We start from the raw sequence: 24,481 nt of genomic DNA on the forward strand, positions 1-24,481 counted from the left end.
TATATTCTATAACTTATCAATATTGGTGCTAAGTCTTCTTCGATTTTATATATCACCAAAAATTACTTTCTCCATACTCACTTGCATCAATAATGCTATGAACATCGGGATTATACACCGAATTTTTACATCGAATTACGTGTCATTGCACTCAGACCAGTCACGTATCACGTTAACAAATATTTTACAAGTGAACGACCGTTCACTGTTATTGGACGGATGTCCATCAAAGGTGGACGCTCGTCCATGCGAAATGAACAATAGACTCTCATCCATATTATATAGAGGGGAGTACATTTACTATAGACGGATGTCCACTTATAATAGACACCCGTCCATAGTTTAAATTTAAAAAATTTGAAAACAAAAATCATGGACTCCCGTCCATATTCAATGGACGGGGGTCCATACTAATGGACGAACGAACACCTTTAATGGATACTCGTCCAAACTATAAATTAAAAACAAAATTAATGGACTCTCGTTTAAATGTTATGGACGGGCATCCCTTAATAATAGATGAGCGTTCACCATTATTGGATCTCCGTTAAAATTATGTTCAACTTAATGGACGTCCATTCAAATTTTTTGAACGGGCGTCACTTAATAATGGACGGGAGTCCACCTTGAGTTGAGTGGACTCTCGTCCAAACTTTAAATTTTATTCTCCTTGCCTGTGGTGGGAACAATTGCACGACACTTTTGCTATTTTTGCTGTTCTTCTTAATTAATTTCCCATTCTTCTGGAATTCCTCGTCTTTTACCTTCATTCGACTCATCTGTTTCTTGAGGGATCTGCAGTCATCTTCCACTGCTGCTTTCTCCCACTCTTCATCTGTGTTTGTTGTGGAGTGTGAAGCATCACGGGGATTGTTGTTAGGGGCATGAACCCCTGCGGCAGCTCTAACCTGCTCAAAAAAGAGAACTTGCACCACAACTCGGAGTGGCAGTTGTTCGTTCAGCGCCGCGTGCATAGATGCATCTATTGTCAGTTTTCTGACATCCATCAGCCCACGTATCTTCCTTCTTTCAGCCTTTGTCAAGCTTGGGTGCTCCTGATGATATATTAATAAATCAGTACTTCATTATCAGTAATTAATGCTTCACCATTAGACATGAAATTTCTACTTTTGCATCTTTCTTGCATAAATGGTTTTATGATCTGGAACTAAAGGGGTCCTTGTGATTAATGAGCTTTATTCTATTTTCATGATTCTAGAATTCAACTTTACAACGCCTTGCTTTCCAGCTGAGTTGAGTAGGAAATTTATTTTGCTGGACGCATAACGTTTGCAATTCCAGAATTCAATAAATGTCAAGCAAATTCAGAACAGGTCAGTGAACTATAAATATAAACTTCTAGATGATTTACTAACAGTGACTTTCCAAATAACATACTTACATCGGTCACATTTGAAATCGTTCCTGCATGGCTGAACTTCACTTCTAGATTAAGTCACAGAAAAAAAAGATTAGCATGATATCAACACTATAAGGTCAAGAATATGTTGCTTTCATGCAACTATGAAAGAAAACAGATTGTTTGTACATCTAAATTTGAAATACTCTGTAAGTCCACTGAGGAATGGCTATCATGCATGAGTAGAACTGCTGGTTTCTTTGACAGACCAATTATAGAACAAAGTAGGAAAATGTTATACTGCTATAGCATGGTAAACTTACGAAATGAAATTTCCAATTCAAGCATCTGTCCCTAGTCAAGACGAACTTTGAAAATAAAACAAATGGAAAAGAAATGAGATTGGATAACAAAAAATGACTAACTATAACAAGCAAACTCCTTGATGAATTGATAGTTATCAATGCCACTTAAGCTGTAATAATAACAAGCATTAAGAGCAACTTACAAGTTGCTTTTCACTGAAGAGCTTCGGAACAAGTTCAGAGATAGATCCCTACTGAAGTAACAGAAAATGAAGTCAATATCAGCACTTAGATCCATGACAAGTAATTGCAAAATACAGAAGTAAACATAGCAGATTATTCATTATACTGACCGTCTGTCCTGACAAGCATATTGCCCAGGGCTTAGCTGAGTGAAATTATTGTACGAGAGATCCCTGCATGCAAGAAAGATGCAAAAGTGGAAATTTCATGTCTAATGGTGAAGCAATTTCTGATAATGAAGTACTGATTTATTAATATATCATCAGGAGCACCCAAGCTTGACAAAGGCTGAAAGAAGGAAGATATGTGGGCTGATGGATGTCAGAAAACTGACAATAGATTCATCTATGCACGCGGCGCTGAATGAACGACTGCCACTCCGAGTTGTGGTGCAAGTTCTCTTTTTTGAGCAGGTTAGAGCTGCTGCAGGGGTTCATGCCCCTAACAACAATCCCCGTGATGCTTCACACTCCACAACAAACACAGATGAAGAGTGGGAGAAATCAACAGTGGAAGATGACCGCAGATCCCTCAAGAAACAGATGAGTCGAATGAAGGTAACAGATGACCGCCCGTCCATAATTTTTGTTTTCAAATTTTTTAAATTTAAACTATGGAGGGGTGTAATAGCCACTTTCTACTCAAATACTTATAATGAAATACATATAAAATAATATAAAGAAATTGGGCCCAAAATTTTCTTTTTATTAAATATATATATATTTATATATATTCTTTACAACATATACATTTTTACACAAAATTATAATGTGTACAAAAGTCATCAAAAACATAATAGACAGTGTAACCGCTTCTCCTCGAGCGACAACATCCATCCGATCGTGTCCTCACCTAGATCCTGCAAAACATGGGAAAACAAGGGGTGAGCACTAAAATAATGCTCAGTAAGTAATCATCCACTCATCTATCCCTGTAACTCTCTCTCTCTAATTCTTTCCTTACAACTTCATTCAATTTCTCTTTGGTACTTCTTCTCTCTCTCTCTTTCTCTTCTCTTAGAACTCTTTTCTATTAACTTTCTTTAGTAAGTCACGGCCCCATCTTACCGGAGGCACGTCGGGACTCGCTCCCACTCTACATGACCTCTAATCATTCTAGCCGATCAGATTCGGTTATGCATGGATTCGGAACCCTTGGCCACGTGAGTGTTAATTCTCTCTCGGGCACTGGGTATAGCCCTCATCCGGATGCACTCTCACGGGCTACACCACTCTCTATCACATACTCATACCGCTCTCTCAATGCGGCGTATAGGCGGAATACTCTACCCATTACTCACGGGTTCCCCATGCATAACCTACTCTATTCTCTTTCTCTTAGCTCTTTCTTTACTATGTCTCAAGCTACTTCTTAAGTGCATAAAAAAAAGCGTATAGAAGCTCATGTCACTAATGTACTTATGAAATGACAAATACAAGATTCCTCAAAATAGTCATTCTGTATAGGTCACACTAAAAAGGCCATAACTTGCGTTGTACACCTCGGATTGCTACGGTTTTGGTCTTGTTTTAAAGCTTAGAAACAGGGCCAAACTTCTATGTTTTGGTCTCAGCCCAGTTCAATCCGTAAGATGCCCAAAAATTACTTAGAAAGTCACGGTAGTGACATGGCAGATTTCCTAAGCATTCATCAAGTACTCAATGCGCCATAAAAACACTCTACTAAAAATTATACTATACTTCATTCTCTAGCCATCCAAAATGGGAGAAAAACTCCCTCATATAACATAATCCTTGTCAAGAAAAGCACTTCCAAAAAGGTTTACACAACATCTCTCAACTTCACTCAATTCCATTTCTCATCACACATCAAAAACACTCTCATATAAATATTCATCTCAACTCAATTCTCAACAACATAACATACTTATACAAGCATACATCTCTACTCAATCTTTAAATCTCTACTCAAAAACTTATCAAAACTCAAGTTGGTAGGATTTAATTACCTTGTGAAAAAGTGACTTCTTTAGCACTTTTCCTTTCCTTGTTGTCTTGTCTTCTCTCTACAACTTAAAACAACAACAAGAACAATAACAACCAAATAAGACTTCACTATAACTATTGAAAACTCACATCTAAAGCATGAATTCTTATCTTAGGATGCTTTAGATGAAATCTCTACTCAAATTTACTCAAAAGCTCTCTTAAATCCCTTAGAAATCTTGGAAGATTGGATGGAGAAATCGAGAGAAATTAGGCAAATGGAAGAGGCGGTGGAAATGAATGAATAAAGGGTTTCTCTACACTTTAACTCTTTTTAGCACATATTATAAGCATCCTTTCCCATTTTGCCCTGCCCTCCTTAGAAATTCCATCTATATCCTTTGATTCTTTACAACTACACCCCCATCCAAACACAATCTCTACTAAATTTTCTTACATTTTACTCCCCACTTTTCCTACTAATTAGGGGTAGACTGGTCATTATGCCCCAAAAGAAGAATTCTCTAGAAAACTCAAGAAACTTTTTATTAGGCTCGTCGCCGCGGCGAAGCACTTTCCGTCGCCCCGGCGAAACAGGGCAGAACCTACCCGTGGGTGCAGCTCCTCTCACCGCGGCGAAGCTTCTTCTTCGCCCCGGCAAAGATTGGATTTCCAAACTTCACCAAAATTCAACCAATTTCAAGGCAACCATTCAACCAACTCAACATACCATTCCAATTAAAGACTCACCAACCAACCCTGACAACAAACAAACTCAATTGAAACTGAAACAGTAAACTTTAACTAATACAGCAAATCTAAATATGTACCTCAAGTGGGATATTACAAGGGGCGTCCCTTATAGGTGGACATTCGATCATTGTTCATTTCGTATAGCGGGCGTTTACCTTTGATGGACACCGTCTAATAATAGTGAACAGTCGTCTATAGTGTGATGACACATAATTCGGTATAAAAATCGATTGCACAGGTTTTCCTCTTGTTTCGATCTCCAAATGTAAATCCTGGTTGAAGATATTACTCCAAATTAACTTAACCCAAGGATATTAAGCTCCGATCAAAGGATAGAAGGTTATGGGCTTATTTAATATTTTTTTAATATAAAATTTGGTACGGTTTTGTATAATAATTTTAAGATTTTGTAAGCTGATAATTAGAAATTAAGGTGATATTCTTTATCAGGTTTTAAAATATAATTTGAAAATGAAAATAAAAATAAAAAATTGAATTTTGTATTTTCGAAATTTGAGAATGGTGTTTTTTTTTTTTCTTAATACAATATAAGCAAATAAAAAAAATTGAATTTGTTATTAACTTTTTATGACAAATATGAAATATTGTAATAAAATCATTAAAAATTATAGTAATATTAAAAAAACCATCTAATGAAATAATTTTTTTTAGAATAAACTATGTTGATGAATAGGTTTGACAGAGATTTGCATATGAGAGGAAGGCATGCTAATATGAAAATAAAAAATGAAGATTTTGATATCTTGTGATGGATAGATATCCCTCTCACCCTTCAACATGATTCCAGATTTTATCCATACATATCTTACAGATGATTTTCTCATCAGATGATGGGACAATCTCAATTTGTTTTAAAAATTGATCATTAAATGGGTGGGATAAATTGATTGTTTATAAAGGAATATATATGAAAAAATATATATTTATTTTAAAATTGTACCACCCAAAATCTTACAATCGCGTAGTGTATGCATTGCCTTATAAGGTAGCTAAACAACGTAATCTCTTTCCCCAGAAGAAAGATGGTGCAATGGCTATGCTATGCCTATTTCTGAGCTTCGGTTGAGTTTGTGCCCACACCCTATTCCTTGCCGTGTTTCCAACATCAATACACTTGAGTCATTTCATCAACCCTACTCCATCTCTATTTATTAATCATGCACGTCTCAAATCACCGACGCTTCTGTTAATATTTCACCAACACTTTAATTAAACCTAACTCAACATTCTTCTCATTCACTCTAATATAATATATGATTATTAGTTTGGATTCTAGTGGATAGAGAATATATATATATATATACACCCATCATGCTGATCCCGTTCTTCTCAAATCTAATTATTTATTTCATATCGCAATTACAATAACAATTATCTACTTTGTTCACATTAATTGAGGCCAGGACACGTACCATATTCGTCGTGTTTCTCAAAACTTAAGACCAAAAGGAACATGTTGATAATGCTGAAATACTAGACTTTATTAACCTGCTCATCACTAAAAAAAAATGGAAAAATAGAGGATATTAATAAATAATTAGGTGAAAAGGATTAGCTGTCTATCTTTTCATATATATATAAATAGGTCTTACGAGTGTTGTTTGTCATTTGAGGAAAACACAAACATGGGAGGCTCTTTTCCTTCTCCCTCCTCTCTTTTCTGCCTCTTCTCATACTCTTCTCCATCCTAAATGCTAAACCAGCTAAGGGGTTTCCTCTCTCCACCAACTCGAGATGGATCGTGGACGACCAAAGCGGGCAACGAGTGAAGTTAGCATGCGTGAATTGGGCGTCACATCTCGAACCAGTTGTTGCAGAGGGACTTAGCAAGAAGCCGGTGGACGTCATCTCCAAAGGGATTTTGGCTATGGGATTCAATTGTGTTAGGTTCACTTGGCCAATCTATTTGGCCACCAATGATTCCTTGGCCTTTCTCACAGTCAGACAGTCTTTTCAGAATCTTGGTTTGACTGAAGCCATTGCCGGTATTCAGACAAACAACCCCTCTATCATTGACCTTCCCCTCATAGAAGCCTTCCAGGTGCGATGAACTACCATCTATTGCTTAATAATTTTACAGGTTTTGAGTTTGGTTGATCTTATCAAGAATAACCGGTAAGTCTTGATTGTTTTATGACTAGTCGATGTCGTATAACATACTTATATAAATATTATATTGTATGTTAGTTGAAACTTACGTAGGATGAATAGTTTATTGGGATAGGAAAAGATAAGCTATTGCCCATTTATGATGAAACCAATGGATTTATAGAGACGTGAATGATTTTTCTTAACCGCGTCTAGCGTATACAATGATGTTAATAAAAGTGCCATTAAATAACGTTTTATTTGGATCATATAAATTTGTTTTAGGAATCTAGGTGACCAACCACTATGTAAAAATAGTTGGACATTTATATTTAAATAATAAAACGCCATTATTGCCATAATTTCAGGCAGTGGTATCCAACCTTGGGGACAACAATGTGATGGTGATATTAGATAATCACATAACAAAGCCAGGTTGGTGCTGCAGTAACACTGATGGCAATGGATTCTTTGGCGACCAGTACTTTGATCCGCAACTGTGGATCAATGGTCTCACCAAAATGGCTACTCTGTTTAATGGAGTCACTAATGTTATTGGCATGAGCTTGAGGAATGAACTCCGAGGCCCCAAACAGAATGTAAATGATTGGTACAGGTACATGTACATTCATGTATTTCTGCAATTACAAGTTTTAATTTAATTACCGGCGTTGTATGAATTTTCTAACAATCAAAGTCTAATTCCCTACATGAATTCATGTGCTAGATATATGCAGAGAGGAGCTGAAGCAGTGCATTCAGCAAACCCAAATGTTCTTGTTATTCTCTCCGGCTTAAATTTTGACAAAGACTTATCATTCATTCGCAACCAACCAGTGAGTCTCACGTTTACTGGGAAGACAGTATTCGAGGTACACTGGTATAGTTTTACAGATGGGCAGGCATGGGTAAATGGTAATCCAAATCAAGTGTGCGGGCGAGTGGTGAATAATATGAAGGGTTCATCAGGGTTTTTGTTGGACAAAGGGTGGCCATTGTTGGTGAGTGAGTGGGGAGTGGATTTAAGGGGAACCAATGTGAATGATAATAGGTATTTGAACTGCATCTTGGGTGTGCTAACTGAGCTTGACTTGGATTGGGCATTGTGGACGCTAGTTGGGAGTTATTATTTGAGAGAAGGGGTTGTTGGGTTAAATGAGTATTATGGAGTATTGAATTGGAACTGGGGTGAGATCAGAAATTCAAGCTTTTTACAGAGAATATTATTTCTTCAATCTCCATCTCGAGGTAAAATAACCTAACTTAATGGGAAGACCAGGAAAAACTGAAAAAAGTCCTTGTTGGTTCAGAAATTATAGATAATGATTCATAAATCTGAACTTTTGTTTTGCAATGCAGGACCCGGTTTATCAGAAAGATCTTTGCACAAAGTGATTTTCCATCCATTAACAGGTCTCTGTGTCCTCAGAAAATCATACTTTGACCCTCTGAGGTTGGGTCCTTGTACCGACACAGAACCATGGAACTACACACCCCAGAAGATTTTATACCTGAAGGGGACATATTTCTGCATACAATCAAACGGGTTGGGGAAGCCAGCTAAACTTGGCATAAAATGCACCAACTCTAATACAAGATGGGAAATCATATCAGATTCTAAGATGCACCTGTCATCTCAGGCAAAAGATGGCACTACTGTTTGCCTGGATGTAGACTCAAGCAACACCCTGGTTACAAATACCTGTAAATGTTTGGGTACAGATAAAACATGTGATCCGGCAAGTCAGTGGTTCAAACTCGTTGACAGCACTAGAAGTTCAACTACAACTAAATCATTCTTACAGTTCAACCCGAGTTTGGATTTACCTGGAAAAGATTTCCTATGGAAATTATTTGACTCGTTCTGATGGCAGCTCTAAATGCAACTAATAGACAACCAGGACATGGGAATTTACAGTTGGAAATGGCGAAATGCAGAATGCCGCCTCTACTAGAAATCAATTAAAGAATTCTGGGTCAACCTCATTAGTTAAAGAGTAAATGCAAACCTATTGTAATTAATTATGTTGGTCATTGCATGGGACATGACTCATAGTAAAAAATAATCACCATTGTACTTATAAATAAGGGTGTTTACAGTATACATACATGAAGTAAAAACCTAAAAAGATAAGAATAATAATATGTAATTTCCAGGTCAATTCCTTTTATGTCTATACATTTACAATCATTAAAATGCATGACCACAAAATTAACAGACAGAACGGCTGTACTAGCTCAATTAATCCGTGCATACTATGAAATCATGAAAACGAACATCTTATCACAGTTTGACAATTGAAATCTGTAATGTTTCTCCCTGGCTTGCACTTAAATTAAAATGCATGATAAAACATAAACAACCCGGAAGTGTAACAAAAGCAAAATCAGTCACAGAATGCAGTTCAACCTTATTCTTCCATTGCATCTCCTACTTCAATCACCTCCACCTTTTCTTTCAATGGTGTAATCTTTGTCAAAAGAACCTCTGCAACCAGGACAGAATTATGTTATCAAATTATCAATAAGACATAAAATAGCTTATACAACTATTGAAATGTTTGCAAAGTGACTTCACAAAGCTAATGACAGAGAGCAAAATGAAACTGATGCTGTAAAAATAGTTACTAACCAGTCTTCTTAGGAAAAGAATATCCTTTTGAACTGACATAGGAGCGAGGATTGGGCAACTGATGGTTTCTCAAATACTCTTTGTGCCCCTACACAACCAAGCATCATAAAAAAACAAGTTATTAATGACTGTCAAAGAAGTAATAACGAAATAAATGTACATACAGAAAAGGTTCTCCTCTCCAACAAAATTTAGGGAATAATCAATAAACCTTTGTTATCACACAAATGTCAACATTGCTTCCACTTCCCAAATCGTTAAATATGCCAGAGCAGATAGCCTCAGACACCAAACTTATTCCTTCTTCCTTCTGCACAAAAATACCATTAACTACTTTTTTCTTGAAAAAATATTATTGAGATAACTAAAGTAACAAATCTTAAAAACTGAATACAAAAATAACAGATATTTTCTGGCAGCCAATTGCTATCCAACAGTTTAGCATAACAACTTACAGTCAGCCCTTCGCGATACTTTGACTCAAAAACAGCCATTGCAGCAAGTGAACCAGAGCCCATTGTAGCAAATGGAAGTGTGTCTGTAGATCCATGAGGATAGATCTGTACAATATGATAATTCAATAACAAAAATCAGCACGACTTACATTAAGAGAACAAGAAAGTTCAGGTTGCACAAGTACAACTAACATACAATGTGTAGATGTGGCCCAGTGACATCAACTCCCCCGAGCACCAAAGCAGCTTGTACATGACCTTGGTATCTTGACAAATGAAATAACGAGTCAGAACTTCCTGGTTTATTTTTTGCTAAAAACAAAAACAAAAGCAGTTCTCAGGGCAGTATTCCCAAAATTGGCTCACTTGAAAAGATAAGACTTCAAAAGAGTAAGAGCTGTCACAACCCTTGATTCACGAGCAGTATGATATCGATGCAGCTGCAGCTGCGAACTAACCATGTCTGGAGACAATAATAATTAAACATAAACTAATCATAAGACTGACATTGAATTTTAAAGAGGAGATAAGAATATAACAGTTTATAATGTAGAATGCAAAAGCATTAGTTTTAATCATTGTCCTGGATGTTAAAGATAAAATTTGAAAGTACCTGTTACAGCCTCTGTATCAGCAGCAGTTCCAGCTCCACAACAGTAAATATTAGGTGCCATATAATGGATCTTCTCACAATTTTTATCACAAACAATGAACCCAGCAGTTGCTCTGGTGTCTGCTCCAAGGATGACTCCATCCTATAAAGAATTTAAGCAAAAAAGCAAAGTTGAATGACAAAACCAGAGCTCTAACAAAAGTAACAAAGAACCAGATACATAAAATATGCTTGATCAAAGTCATATGTACGTATCTAAACATAGAGAGGCTTGCAAATGATCACAAAATAACTTTAAACCAACAAAAATTTAAGCATAATGATGGACTCACAAGTCACAACTAACAAAATGCAACCCAGAAATATATCGTAGCTTCCATTTCCACACATAATCTATACATGCCTTGGAATAATTAAATATGAATCTTCTGGTCCCTACCACAGACACCCCATACTAAATTATAAGCTCCACAGTTGTATTTTTCTGACAATCTGAACAATAACTTTGCATAATCAAACATGCTCTGTCACTTAATATGATAACTTAATAGGTAGCTAAACAGGGTAATTAAAAGACAGCAATATCAAATATGCATAAATTCCAAACCAGTCAGAGTCAGCATTAAGTGTGATTCCCTAAATCAGCTGGTTCCAGCTGGTAAAGGAGCGGAGGATGGCAGTATGTAGATGGCCAGTGACAAAGTATACCCATTCTATCAACACGAATCCTAAAGAAATAAAAACGAACTCCATACCTCCCACTATAACATAAGTAACATAATATTCAAAATTCAAAACAAAAAATGCAAACAAACCAAACAAGGAGCTGAAAGTATATCAACTAACGGTTCTAAGATTATAAATACCTGAAAGATTAGACCAACAATTGTTGTCCCAGTCTTGCGATAAGATGGAGGCTTAGTGCCTTTCTTCGAAAGCATATCATTCCTCCTACATAAATCAAAACTAAACCCACCTTTTGAAGGAAGTTCTGTGACTGCCATACTTATATTGGAATTCAACAAACAAAACCTAATAATTGAAGACAGAAAAATGGCTTCATAAATCCAACATATCAACAACATTTAACCAAGCAAATAGCGTTTAACTAGAAGAATTTAAAGCAATTACATAAATAAATAAATGAATGATGTAACAAGATGTCTAATCCAAAAGCAAGCCACTGATGGTCATCGAGATTTTTTTATTGATTAAGCTTAAAACTCCAATGGTGACTAACATAATCGTTCAAATTCATAAATACAAGACATACATTCTCATTAAATTAATACATATAAAAATAAAAACCCTAGAATGCAAAATTTGCAGAACAAGCAGCCTTAGTTGAATCTAAATTTCCCGTTGTTAACGAGAAATGCGACCTAATATTTTCAGTTGTTCAGTAAGAGAAGAATTCAAACATACTATCAAATGGATCAAATACAATTAATTAGTTGGCTTAAGACGAACATAATTTATTTATTTTTCTTCTTTTCTTCACTTTTTCCTTGGCTTTCTAAGTAACCAAACAGAGGGAAGAGAAAAGGATTTACATTTAAATAAAAGCTGATTGGAACGAAACTTACTGAAAATGAAGGAGAAGAGATCGCCCGAAAGATGGATGAAAAATTCAAGTAATAGAGAGAACTGAAAGGCGCTGAAGCTTTATGCAGTCTGAGACTTGGAGTATAAGAAACTGAGGGGTTTCTTATTGATTTTATTATTTCGGTTAAAATTACAATAACTTTTTTATTTATACTATTGGTAAATTTGGCTATGTATTTATGCATAATTCGGATGCTATGATTCAATTGCCCTTTTGTTATCTTATTAATAACGGAATTCCCATTACAGGTAAATCTTGCGATTTGATCCTTAATTTAATATATATATTATGCCTAAAAAATCAAGACTGACATAGGCTCACGTCGACAAAGGCCAATCAGAGTTCAGGAAAACTTTGTGTCATCTAGACACTGCCACATTGCGCAAGGACGGAAGAGGTAAGGATGTTGTCAATATGGCAGGTGAAAGTCTGGCTTGTGAGTGGCTAGGAATTGTCCACCTGCCCAAGTCCTACGCGATTTAAGGATATCTCTTGTGCAGACAACCAATGGGAAGCATGTTAGAAAGCGTATCACACCTGCTCGACTATAGAATCATAATTGCTACTTTGAATCCCTCGACTATAAATAGAGGGTTTCTCTCTCATTTACAGGATTCACTCATTCTTTAGTTTTCTAAAGCAGACTCTCTCTTTGCATTTAAGTTTTTTCTAAATTGTAACTCAGCTCACTGTACGCAACCTTACTGTAATTATCCATTAATACATATATAGTGGATGTAGAATTCGCTTTTGAGCATCCGAACCACTTTAAAAATCGCTTTTGTCTCTTCTCTTGTTACACTTTTCTATATCACGTGTAATTTCTAAATCCGTTTAACACTTCACACATACGAGTTGTTGGTTGTTACGCCTAAGGAAATGAAGGGGTGACGTGGGAAGAGTCACGTGAAGGGCGACCTGCTCCCGTCAGTGCATCACGCACATGTCAGACCTGTCAAGTGATGTGGAGCCCACACGCGTCCTTTCTCCTGCCACAAGTCGTGCGTTGTCAGCTTGGAAAAAGGGAAATGGGACATAAAGCCTGATTATACACTGACAATCACACCAAACCACGGATTTAGCAATGATTATACATTTCAGTTCAGTATAAAATAGGGAAGACCCCTTCATTAAGGATTCGACCTTTTACATAAAAAAGAACAAACAGAAATCTCTCTCTCTCTTGTAAACTTTGCTTTGACTTTTTCGTCTGTTGTAAGTCAGCTCGCGACCGCGACCTGACACCCACCATATCATACAAATCAGTGGACTAGGACTGCTATCTTAGCATCCGAAACCTTAAAACTCCCTCTACAGCTATTTACTTTCCTGATATTCTATTTTCACGTACTCAAAGTCACTTGTATTATACACGTGAAAATTCGTGTTGCAAAATCGAGCATCAACATTGGTGTCGAAATCAATCATCAACAATATATATATATATATATGGTAATTAATCATTTCTTGGCGCATCTCGAACTCAAGATTAATATGTTTTTAATCATGCACTTTCTTCCATTCGGGCACGAGTGAGTGGTTTTTATTAACTTTGTTTTTTCTGATAGTAGAAAAGAAATTATGTATCACTACAATTAATTTTTCACCAATAAAAAATACTAATTAAATCATGACTTAATGATTTGACTATTTGATGGATGTTAATATAAAATATCCTCCAAAGAAATATCTCTCGGCCGTCATGATAATGGTATAAATAAACAGTATAGAAGTAATTTGGTAAGTATTTATTACTTTTATATAGTGTAATTATCAGTTAACTATGATCACTAAGAGTAAGAGGATTTTTGTTATTTAGAAACCTTAGAATTTTTGTTATTACGTTAAAATTATAACTCTTAATAATCTTGCACCAATTCAATACGTTCTTTATCTGTCAATTCATTTAAAAAAATTAATAATTCATGCTAAATCACAATGAACCTTGGAGAGAATCAGAGGATATCTCTAATACTAGCTAGAATTTTTTTTACCAATTTCAAGCTAATTTATAATTTGGGTTATACTAGTTAAGATGCCATAACCCTGAATTAAACACTGAATTAATTAAGATAGATAATTAATGATACTAAAGATTGTATACAAATTCTTATATACAAAATTATATGAATCTTTAGATTATAATATATAATGACCTAATTATATACACAATTTAAAGCAAGCGAAAATTTGCAAGAAAATCAAAATAATTTATATAAGTATTACTCGAAGATATCCTATTTCTTGCATTCCTTTATTGGCATTAATTATATAATATATATGAGATGATATAACCGCTTTAAAATCTTAAATTTAAGCTAAATGAAAAGCTATTCCCTTGTTCACATCACATATTCAAATATAATCAAAAGCCTATGAATACCATTGCCTAGACTCTTGTTAATATATAATAATTCACCTAAGGTTGAGAGTCACCATCAACCCATTCTTCATGTAGAGTGTAGTTGATACTTTTGGAACAACATTATGACCTTCAACTACCTTAATCGATAACCTCAACATGATGAAGCAGCCACCATTTTCATCTGCATGTATCCAATTTCTTCCATACACAACCTGCGACCACCGTTAAACCTGCATATTTGAATTGATTCTCACTCACAAACTCTCCCTCTCATTAATCCACCTCTCTGGCTAAATTCCAAGCAATCTTTACCCCGATTGACTCCATTCGACCCATTGAAAATATGCTATACACACCCCAGCACCTTTTTTCACATTGTACCATCCGGGAGCAGGTCATCTTCCATGGCTTGTTTCATTTCAACTGGCACCGATGGATACACCCTCAGGATTCAGATAACGCTGCTTGAAGAAACCATTTTCTTTAATTCTTCAACCGTAAATTTTACATTGTCTTGGTGCTTTCCCTTACGTTGAGCTATAATTCTTGAATCTCAGTGAAAAGTTTTGTTTCCACTTTGGGTTTTTGTGTACTAACCAGAAGAACCATGCCAATCAACAGAAGTGGTGTCTCTCCCAGCTAGAATAAAACTTATACAGAAATCTATGAAAAACTTATCGGAGAATTGCTTTTCTTGTCTTGTTTAAAGTTTTCATTGTATCCATAAGTCTTGACAAAAGATCAGATTGATCATTTAAGCACCAAGACTGTTAAGTTTATTCCTCCTTTCAGTCACAATCTTCTGACAAAATTATGGACAATTTCAATGGCTTCCTTGAGCCGTCTCTCATATCCTAGTCCAAACAGCTTCATAGGTTTCCATACGAAAGGTGAAACAAGAACCTGAACAAAGAGAATTCCGTGGCTTCTTCAAAAGCTTTTGCGAAGGGAACTTCAGGTAAATCGAGGGACAAGCATCCGGGATCAACTCCAAGAGCGGCAGTGCAAATGTTTCCAATGTAAATCGAAGCAGCACTTCTTGGAGGTCAAATTTATCTCCTATTTCCAGCTTCTCAGTCAGTTTCACACTTCTCATGAACCAAATCCTGCATGGTCTGGAACGAGTACTCCATAAACCGGGTTGAGTGCATCTGGGATTTCGCCATCTGTCTTTGTCCTTCCATAATTCACCATCGGCATTGAATATACCATCTCCTAGCAAATCAAGAAACCTCTCTCTGTAATATTTTCCTTTGGGAAAGTTCTTGAAATTTGTTTTCACCATGTACTCAATGTTGGAGAGATCACTGTTGCGATTCCATAGGCGCCTCCCATCAATACGCCCCCCTGTAGTGAAACGTTCCCCCAGCTTTGACCAAAGCTCGCGTGGCCAGTTATAGATGTGGTCACGATGGACAATCTAGAAGGGATGATCCCGAACAATGGCCACAACATAGGCCCTTTGTTGGTGAATTTTTGGTGCATGCAACTGAAGATGAATACTCCCAACAAAGCTTCACCGATATCCAGAAACTTATGTGAGCATACACCATCTACCGCACAAACAAGCTTTCTCGTCATTGCCTTCTCTATGCTGCTTCAATTAGCTGATTGATAATGTTACTACTCGGACTTTGTTAATCAAAATCGATGGAGATTGATTTTATAATGGCTTAATATATAATATTCTTAATTTTCTCCGCATATTAGTCTTTGAATTACAGCGGTCGTTGAAGGTATTTATTATGATATTACCAGCTTCTTTTGACTCTAATTAATTAGAACCAAATTTAAAAAATTTCTGAGTGGTAAATGTTCTAAATCTGATTGTCTTAAGATCGATTTTCTTCTTAAAACTTTTTAATAAGTACATAATTAATATTGTTCATGATATCTTCAAACACTAATGATGACTGTCAAGATATGTCTATTAGAAATTAATGGAGAATTATGAATCTTTATATGTTTTTTCTTTCCAAAACCACATTCATGTCCATGAAGAAGAACAACGTATGATTAGCTGTGGTAGATATTGAACATATTCAAGAATTATGATGATGAAAAGTAATTACAAGCTTATTTTTAAATAATGATTAACCGGAGAAAATTTGTTTTATATGGAAGTCATTTACATTTTTAGGGAGAAACTTAATTACTTTAAATTTTAAACCATTTAATTTTTTTTTTTTTTTTTTTTTTGTTCGAAAGCTTCGCTGGCAAAACAGTTTGAACTAAGGATCGATTAAAGAAAATAAACAACTAAAAAGGAAACACAAATTCAGAATGAAAGATGAAGGAAGGAAGAATAGACAGAGGTTAGATTCAAAGAGAAATATGAATGTATTGATGATTTTCCCTTTTCACTTTACATGTTAATTATAAGTGTGTTTATATACACTTTAGAATGTAATCTTGTATAATCAAAGTTGCAGATATTGTGGGATGCAAATTGCAGGTTTGAATTAATCTGCTGAATTGGTCTTCTGAAGATTCTGGGGAGAGAAATTTGCACTTCCGTTGGAGGTAGTTTTGAGCTCAGTCAACATCCCCCCACAAGCTGACGGTGTGAAACAAACTGTCAACTTGGACCTTAAAAGCTTAAATCATGTAGACGAGAGACCTTTAGTAAAGATATCGGTTGGCTGATCAGCTGAAGAGATGAAGTGAACAGAGAGTTGTCCTCGTGCTAGACGTTCTCGAATGAAATGATAGTCAATCTCGATGTGCTTGGTCCGAGCATGGAAAACCAGATTCACCGTGAGGTATAATGCCAAGAGATTGTCACACCAAAGTGTAGGTGCATGAGGAGGGAGTGCATGGAGATCACACAAGAGATATTCAATCCACATGATTTCAGCTGTGGTGTCAGTGAGGCACTTGTACTCGGCCTCTGTGCTTGAGCGAGCAACTGTGCGTTGTTTTCTGGAACACCAAGAGATAAGGTTGCGATCGAGAAAAACACAGTAACCACCAACTGATCTATAGTCATCACGATCACCTGCCCAACTAGTATCAGAAAAGGCGTGCAAAGCAGTTGATAGACTTCGAGTAAGACATAGACCAAGGCGAGGAGTCTCAGCCAGGTAGCGTAGAATGCGCTTGACAAACTGCCAATGTGAAGTAGTTGGTACATGGAGAAATTGACAGGCAGTGTTAACAGAGTATGCAATGTCTGGTTGAGTTAGTATTAAGTATTGGAGTGCACCAACTATGCTCCGATAAAGAACGAGATCTGGAAGTGGCTCGCCGTGTCGAACAGAAAAAGGCTCATCCATGGTGCAGGGAGTGGAAACAGCCTGAGCTTCTATCATCTTTCCACGAACCAGAATCTCATGAGTGAATTTTGCTTGATGTAGGAGAAGTCCATCGGAGGTGGGCTAAACTTCTATGCCAAGAAAATAATGGATAGGGCCGAGATCTTTGATAGTGAACTCTCATTGAAGTGATTGTAGTAGACTGGAAAATGGTGCTGTAGGAGATCCAATGAGAATGATGTCATCTACATAGACTAAAATGATGATAGTGCATTCAGTAGTGTGAAGGACGAACAGTGAGGAGTCTGCACCAGAAATTTTGAACCCGAGACTTGTAAGATACAAACTGAGTCTTTGGTACCAGGCTCTAGGAGATTGTTTGAGCCCGTAAAGTGATAGTTAGAGACGACATACATGACGGGGGCGTGTTGTACCATGAAAACTTCCTCGTTCAGATGGCCATGTAGAAAAGCATTGGAAACATCAAGCTGGTGAATTAACCATCCTCGTGAATAAGAGAGGGCTAGGACAGTGCGAATGGTGACTGGTTTGGTCACTGGACTAAAAGTTTCGGTGTAGTCAATATTTGGATGTTGATGGAAACCCTTGGCTACCAATCGGGCTTTGAACCGTTCGAGAGAGCCGTTTGTATGCAGTTTTACTTTATACACCCATTTGCATCCTATTGGTTGAGCATGTGATGGAGGAGGTACGAGATCCCATGTCCTATTTTTTATCAAGGCTGTATATTCTGTAGCCATAGCAGCACTCCATTTGGGGTCACGAGAAGCTTGAGTGTAACATGAGGGCTTTGTGTATAGGTGAGCTAAAATTGTTAAGGCGTATGTATGTTGACGGCTGCGAGTCCGGTGAGATATAGTACCATCTTTCAGCCGGGTAACCATTGAGTGGCCAGGAGTAGAGGAACGGACGGTCGTGGATGAATGACACCTAGGTAGAGAATGATCTGATTCTGGGTGAGTTGATGATTGAAGTTGTGAAGGGTTAGTATCCATTTGGGGTGATGCTGAGGATGGTGGGGCCGAGAGAGATTCACTTGGTAAATATGGACCTGGTGGAGTTAGCGGGCATGGTTGTGTCAGTGGAGCAATAGATGAGACTATAGCATTGACCGGTAGAGGAGGGAGAGGTAGCATGATTTCATAGGTAGGGGCCGGTGCGATTGGTGTGGAGGATTTCATAGTGTTGAAAGGAAATGATGTCTTATCAAAGACAACATCTTTAGCAATGTAGAATTTTTTATTGCTGGGACAGTAGCAACGATAGCCTCGATAACCAGAAGGATACCCAAGAAAAATGCATGCTTGAGAGCGGCATGTCCTAAACGATGATGTCATAGATTAAATTTATTTGGGCTGGTGCAGGAAGCTGTAAGAATTGAAGGTGGTGACATTAGTTCTGAGGGCGAGACGCGGTATAGTCCTTGATCAAGTTTGCCGTGTAAGAGGGTCTGACTCGTATGGAGAGAAATCACAACGAAATAGTTAGGATAAAATAAGAAAACACAGTTATTGTCTTTTGTGAATTGAGAGACAGATAATAAATTTTTAGCAATTGAGGGAACAACTAAAACATTGGAAAGACGATATGGAGAACTAGGAGTGGGTTCGATTGTACCTATGTGAGTGATGGGAAGGGAAACACCATCACCCACAGTGAGTTGTTGGGGGCCCACATAGGGAGACACATTGGATAGTGCAGCAGGATGGTCAGTGACATGGTGAAAAGCACCCGAGTCCATGAACCAATTGTCAGCAGCAAGAGCGGATGACGGAAGAGGAATTGTTGTAGAAGGAGCTACAAGTTGTTGGAAAGAGGTATAATAGGCTTGCGGTGGTGAGTTGTAGTGTGTGGGTTGAGGATAGTTTGTGGGCTGTGGATTTTGGGCTTGAGTATTAAGATAATGGGTTTGAGGGTTATTATATTGTAATTGGTTTGGGGGAGGTGGCACAAATTGGGTGTTATATCTTTCTTTGCAGGTGACGGCTTTGTGACCAGGACGGCAGCACAATTGGCAATGATGGATCCCACGGCGGCGATTTCAGCTAACCGTCGGTGAGAAGGGAGTCGACAGAGAAGTAGGGAGAAGCCCATTCGGCTGGCCATAGGGAGATCCCATCTGCGAGTTCGACTTCCCTTGTTGAGGTCGTTGGTGGTGGAATGGTGGTGGAGTCGGAGAGGAGACGAACTGGCCGGGGTAAGCGGCTGGCGATGGCTGTACAGAATCAAAATGGGAGAGATCCAATTGGCCTTCATGGGATAAGAGCAACCCGTGGAGATCATCTCTGGTGAGTTGGGCAATGCGGGTATGGACCGAGATCACTGTTGCTAATTGAGAGAACTCGACGCCGAGGCCGCGAAAAAGGTGAGTTTGATATTCATTTTCAAAAATTGGTTCACCAATTGCGGACAATTGATCAGAGATGCTAGTGGCTTCTTGTAGGAACTCTATTACTGATCGATTTCCTTTTTTCATTGACTGTAATTGTAGCCGAAGTGAGGTAGCACGAGCTTTTGATTGGGCAACATAGGCCGTCGCAAGATATGTCCAAACTGATGCCGAAGTTGTGTGATTTGTGAGCTGGGTAACAATTTGTGTGGTTGATGTCGCTAGTATCCAGCCAAGGGCTATTTGGTCTCGGACAAGCCAAGAACTATATGCTGGGTTCAAAGTAAGGGGAGGGACAGAAGAATTGGTGGTGCCGTCGCTCGTTTGCTGCTGAAGGAGCTGTGGTGGTGAAGGTTCAGAGCCATCAACAATTGAGAAAAGGTGATTGGCTCGAAGAAAAAGAATGAGTCTGGTTTTCCACACGACATAGTTCGTGCCATCAAGACGTTCTCCGATGGCTGGTAATGAAACGAAATTGGGGTTGGTGGTGGTGGTGGTGGTGGCCATGGTGGTGGCAATCGGAGTTGGCATTGCTGAAGAAGGATTGGTAATGACGGGTGTTTCCATTGATTTTTAGGTGAGCTTTCGCTTACTACTCTGATACCAAGTTTGAACTAAGGATCGATTAAAGAAAATAAACAACTAAAAAGGACACAAATTCAGAATGAAAGATGAAGGAAGGAAGAAGAGACAGAGGTTAGATTCAGAGAGAAATATGAATGTATTGATGATTTTCCCTTTTCACTTTACATGTTAATTATAAGTGTGTTTATATACACTTTAGAATGTAATCTTGTATAATCAAAGTTGCAGATATTGTGGGATGCAGATTGCAGGTTTGAATTAATCTGCTGAACTGGTCTTCTGAAGATTCTAGGGAGAGAAATCTGCACTTCCGTTGGAGGTAGTTTTGAGCTCAGTCAACAAAAGCCTTCCAAATAATACCTTTGAAAACTTGAATTAAAAAATTATAAACATCAGCTTGCTTTGCTTCTTCTTACACAAGACTAATTGAGAGCTTATTTCAAATAAGGAAAAAATATTAATTAATAAAAGATATCTGTATAGAATGAATACAGGTATCCACCTAATATACCACTACAACAATTAATATTACTATTCATGTGCTACTGGCTGATATCATATGGTTAAATTTTCTGAAGCAGAAACATTATTCCATTGATCTAAAAAAGGTATAGTTGGGTGAACTAATTCCATATTAAATTTAGGCCGTAAATCTCAGGAATCATAGAATATATTGGTAATAAATGTATGAATGCTAATCCTAGGATTATATTATGGAGAAAAAAATTAGTGTCAATATTTAAAAGGAAATGGCTTTATGTGGACGTACTTTGCTATATCATCCCCATAAATCTCATCTACAAAGATGAAAAAATGGAACTGATAAACTAAAATCTGGGTTGAAAAACTCAGCTACTACTACTATGGAGACTCTACCTTATTTTTTCTTAGTGTTTCTGAGATCAATTATTTGACTTCATAGTGAGAGTGAGATTTCTAACTCCTGGTTCAACCAATTTCAGAACAGCAATTGTTTGATAAAATGCCTCTAAGAAATGCAGAGCAAAGCAAAGAGAATGAAAAACATTCTCCCACAGATATAGCAACCTACAATTACAGCTGTCGAGAATACGGCATGACACAATTTGTCTTCGTCTGTGAGCTGTTAATACTGTGTAAGCACTTGAGCTAATGCTAATTCCACTTGAGCTAATGCTAATTCATCTGTCACGCCAGTGTGATATTCCACATGGTTTAGGAAGGAAATGTGAATAATTGAATATCCTAAATTGTCAAGAGATATATTGCGTTACAAAGCTTGAAAAGAAAAACCGTGGAGTGGCTTTTTTTTTTTTTTTTTTTTTTTTGGATATTCAAGGTGTCTAGCCAACGTATGCGCACTTCAATCGTGAAGTGGTGTTATTTAAGCCCTATCTAAAAACTCTTTGTAAACCCCATTATTAATTTTCTTTTAATGAAAATATATTATAAATACAAAATTGACAAAAGGGACTACCTATATCAAAAACCAGAATTGAACAAGTTTTATTGCCGTTCTTAATACTTTTAAGAGTAAACGACATGTTCCCACCCAAAGATTAGCAAAAATCTAGGTTCTTACTCTTAGTTTCATTTATTCCAGATATATATCCTTACATTAACATTGTTAATGATTTTTGAGTTCTAACCCAGTATAGAGAATGTTATTATCAAGCTACCCTTACTAATAAATTACTTTTTAACCCAAGTAGATTTGGATTTTTCCGGTAGCTACAAGGGAGGGGAAAATCGGGAGAAAATGCTCAAATCCGGCCAAAATGGAGGCGAACGAGGATGAGGGATGGATGGATTTTCTCGGGGATGACTAGGGGAAGCTAGTGGTGGTGACGGTGATGTTAAATGGCGCTGGAATCTGGCTCGATCTGGACTTTTCCGGTAGCCGCGAGGGAGGGGAAAATCGCGGATAAAAGGCTCAAATTCGGCCAAAATGGAGGTGAGCGAGATTGGGGGATGGATGGGTTTTTTCGGGGATGACTGGAGGAAGCTAGTGGTGGTGGCAATGATGTCAAACAATGCCGGAATCCAGCTAGATCTTAATTTTTTCGACAACCGTGAGGGAGGGGAAAATCGCGGAGAAAAGACTTAGATTCTGCCAAAATGGAGGCAGACAAGGCTAGGGGATGGATGGGTTTTGTTAGGGATGAGTGGGGGAAGCTAGTGGTGGTGGCGGTGATGTCAAACGGCATCGGAATCCGGCTAGATCTAGATTTTTTTGGCAATTGCAAGGGAGGGGAGTGATGAGGGGTGCTTGTGAGAGAAATTTGAGATGTAAAGGGTAATTTTGAATTTTTTTTTAATTTAAAATTTAATGCAATTTAAATGACCATTTTACCCTTTTACCATTACATTAAATGATTTTTTGTTAATTTAAGGGTGGGAATGTGAGATAAATGAAATCAGGGGTGAGAACTTGCAATTTCGCTAATTTTTGGGTGGGAACATGACGTTTACTCTACTTTTAAACAACCCAGAATTCTAAGAGCAAATTCATTTAATTTGATTATGTAACTTTCTTTTTTTATTCAATCCGATTTAATTGCTAAATCATTCATATAGACTTTCTAGAGTTTTCAAGAAACTCTTGCAAAACTCTACACCTCTGTTTTCATCTTCGTCATTTACAGCTTGGTTTAAGAAACCCACTTGAACTTGTATTCTGATTTCATTAAATTATGGATAATAAGTTATTTTGTTCATGATAACATTCAACTGTTACTTTTGATATTGTTTGCAAAATCATAGCAGATGGTATTCTTTCTATGGTTATTATTATCCTACGATATGTAACGTATCTTACGATATGATTCGATATAGGTCGTCAACAATATATATCAAAGAGTGTATCATAAATCTTTCGATACGTTGATATGTATCCTACGATACGATATGTATCAGGTCGTATCTTTAAAAATATCGATACAAATCGATATGACTTTATTAACAAAAAAAAATTTGTGGTTCATTAAAACCCACCCAAATTTACCCATTTTGCATAGAGAAAGTGAAAAGGAAGATATGTTGCCCATTTTGCATGATAATAATAACACAAGTAGAAATATAAATATTGACATTGATCTTGAAAATGATATAAATGGTTGAGAGAAAATGATATAAATTCTTAATTTTGTGATTAATTTTGATTATGTAATACTATAATTTAAAGTCAATAATATCACAAAATTCATTAATTAATCTTGAGAATGATATTAAACTTTTACATTTTTTTTATTATTTTTTTTAAAAGCGTATCCTACGATATGATACGCTATTTGACAACTATCTTTCTACCATTTGCTATATTTGCAAATTCTTAGGGTTTCATTACCGCTTCTAAATCATACATTTATTTGAATAAAAATTTCATTCACTTATCAATAAGTAGACAACTAAAATCGATGAAAAAATATATACCAAGTAGAATTTTCTTTTTGCTGGAATAATGTTGTTTATTTACTTGTTTCTTCTTCATAGTAAGAGAGAAGATGTAACTTAAAAATATAAGAAAAGGATAATTTTGAAACAAATTGAAATCTATTTAAATATAATTTTTTAATTAATTTTGGGTGTTAGAAATAGTTTGAGTGGACTTGAATAATGTCACTCAAAATCAGGACACATTGAGTGTCCAAAGGACCAAAAGGGACAATATTTTAATAGTGGACTGGGCTGTTACAGTCAGTTTCACTTATTTTGTTGATTCAACTAAAGTATTCCTGGTGGGCTTTTATCTTTTTACTATTCTTATACTTTAAGACTTCTTCTTCTAAGCAAATGGTATTTATACATGTAAATATACTGAGTAATTAACAAGGTAATTTGATTATTGAAGTGTTATAATAGGATAA

The 24,481-nt window shown here is 36.7% G+C and overlaps 2 protein-coding genes and 1 pseudogene across 4 annotated transcripts; 1 reads left to right on the forward strand and 2 right to left on the reverse strand.

The window, feature by feature from the left end:
- Positions 1-1,598: 1,598 nt before the first annotated feature.
- Positions 1,599-8,837, forward strand: LOC116119900 (glycosyl hydrolase 5 family protein-like). Its single transcript, XM_031405839.1, has 6 exons — positions 1,599-1,673; positions 2,175-2,454; positions 6,242-6,669; positions 7,085-7,332; positions 7,444-7,964; positions 8,076-8,837. The coding sequence occupies exons 1-6, from the start codon at positions 1,599-1,601 to the stop codon at positions 8,582-8,584; spliced, it is 2,061 nt and encodes a 686-aa protein (XP_031261699.1). The 3' UTR covers positions 8,585-8,837.
- Positions 8,838-8,845: 8 nt separating this feature from the next.
- LOC116119904 (proteasome subunit beta type-7-B-like) lies at positions 8,846-12,089 on the reverse strand. Of its 3 annotated transcripts, none has more exons than XM_031405843.1 (9): positions 12,003-12,089; positions 11,283-11,448; positions 10,417-10,558; positions 10,170-10,266; positions 10,000-10,069; positions 9,804-9,908; positions 9,560-9,658; positions 9,349-9,436; positions 8,846-9,204 (listed from the first exon to the last, which is right to left on the reverse strand). In XM_031405843.1, exons 2-9 carry the CDS (start codon positions 11,418-11,420, stop codon positions 9,128-9,130), a joined length of 816 nt encoding a protein of 271 aa, XP_031261703.1. In that variant the 5' UTR covers positions 11,421-11,448; positions 12,003-12,089; the 3' UTR covers positions 8,846-9,127. The 3 variants fall into 3 exon arrangements, with proteins under 3 accessions (XP_031261703.1, XP_031261704.1, XP_031261705.1); XM_031405844.1 differs by having other exon boundaries at positions 11,283-11,382; positions 12,003-12,084; XM_031405845.1 differs by having other exon boundaries at positions 11,283-11,367; positions 12,003-12,077.
- Positions 12,090-14,437: 2,348 nt separating this feature from the next.
- LOC116119901 lies at positions 14,438-15,968 on the reverse strand (annotated as a pseudogene).
- Positions 15,969-24,481: the final 8,513 nt, after the last annotated feature.

Source organism: Pistacia vera, unplaced genomic scaffold, assembly GCF_008641045.1.
Source record: "Pistacia vera cultivar Batoury unplaced genomic scaffold, PisVer_v2 Contig910, whole genome shotgun sequence".
Taxonomy (NCBI): domain Eukaryota; kingdom Viridiplantae; phylum Streptophyta; class Magnoliopsida; order Sapindales; family Anacardiaceae; genus Pistacia; species Pistacia vera.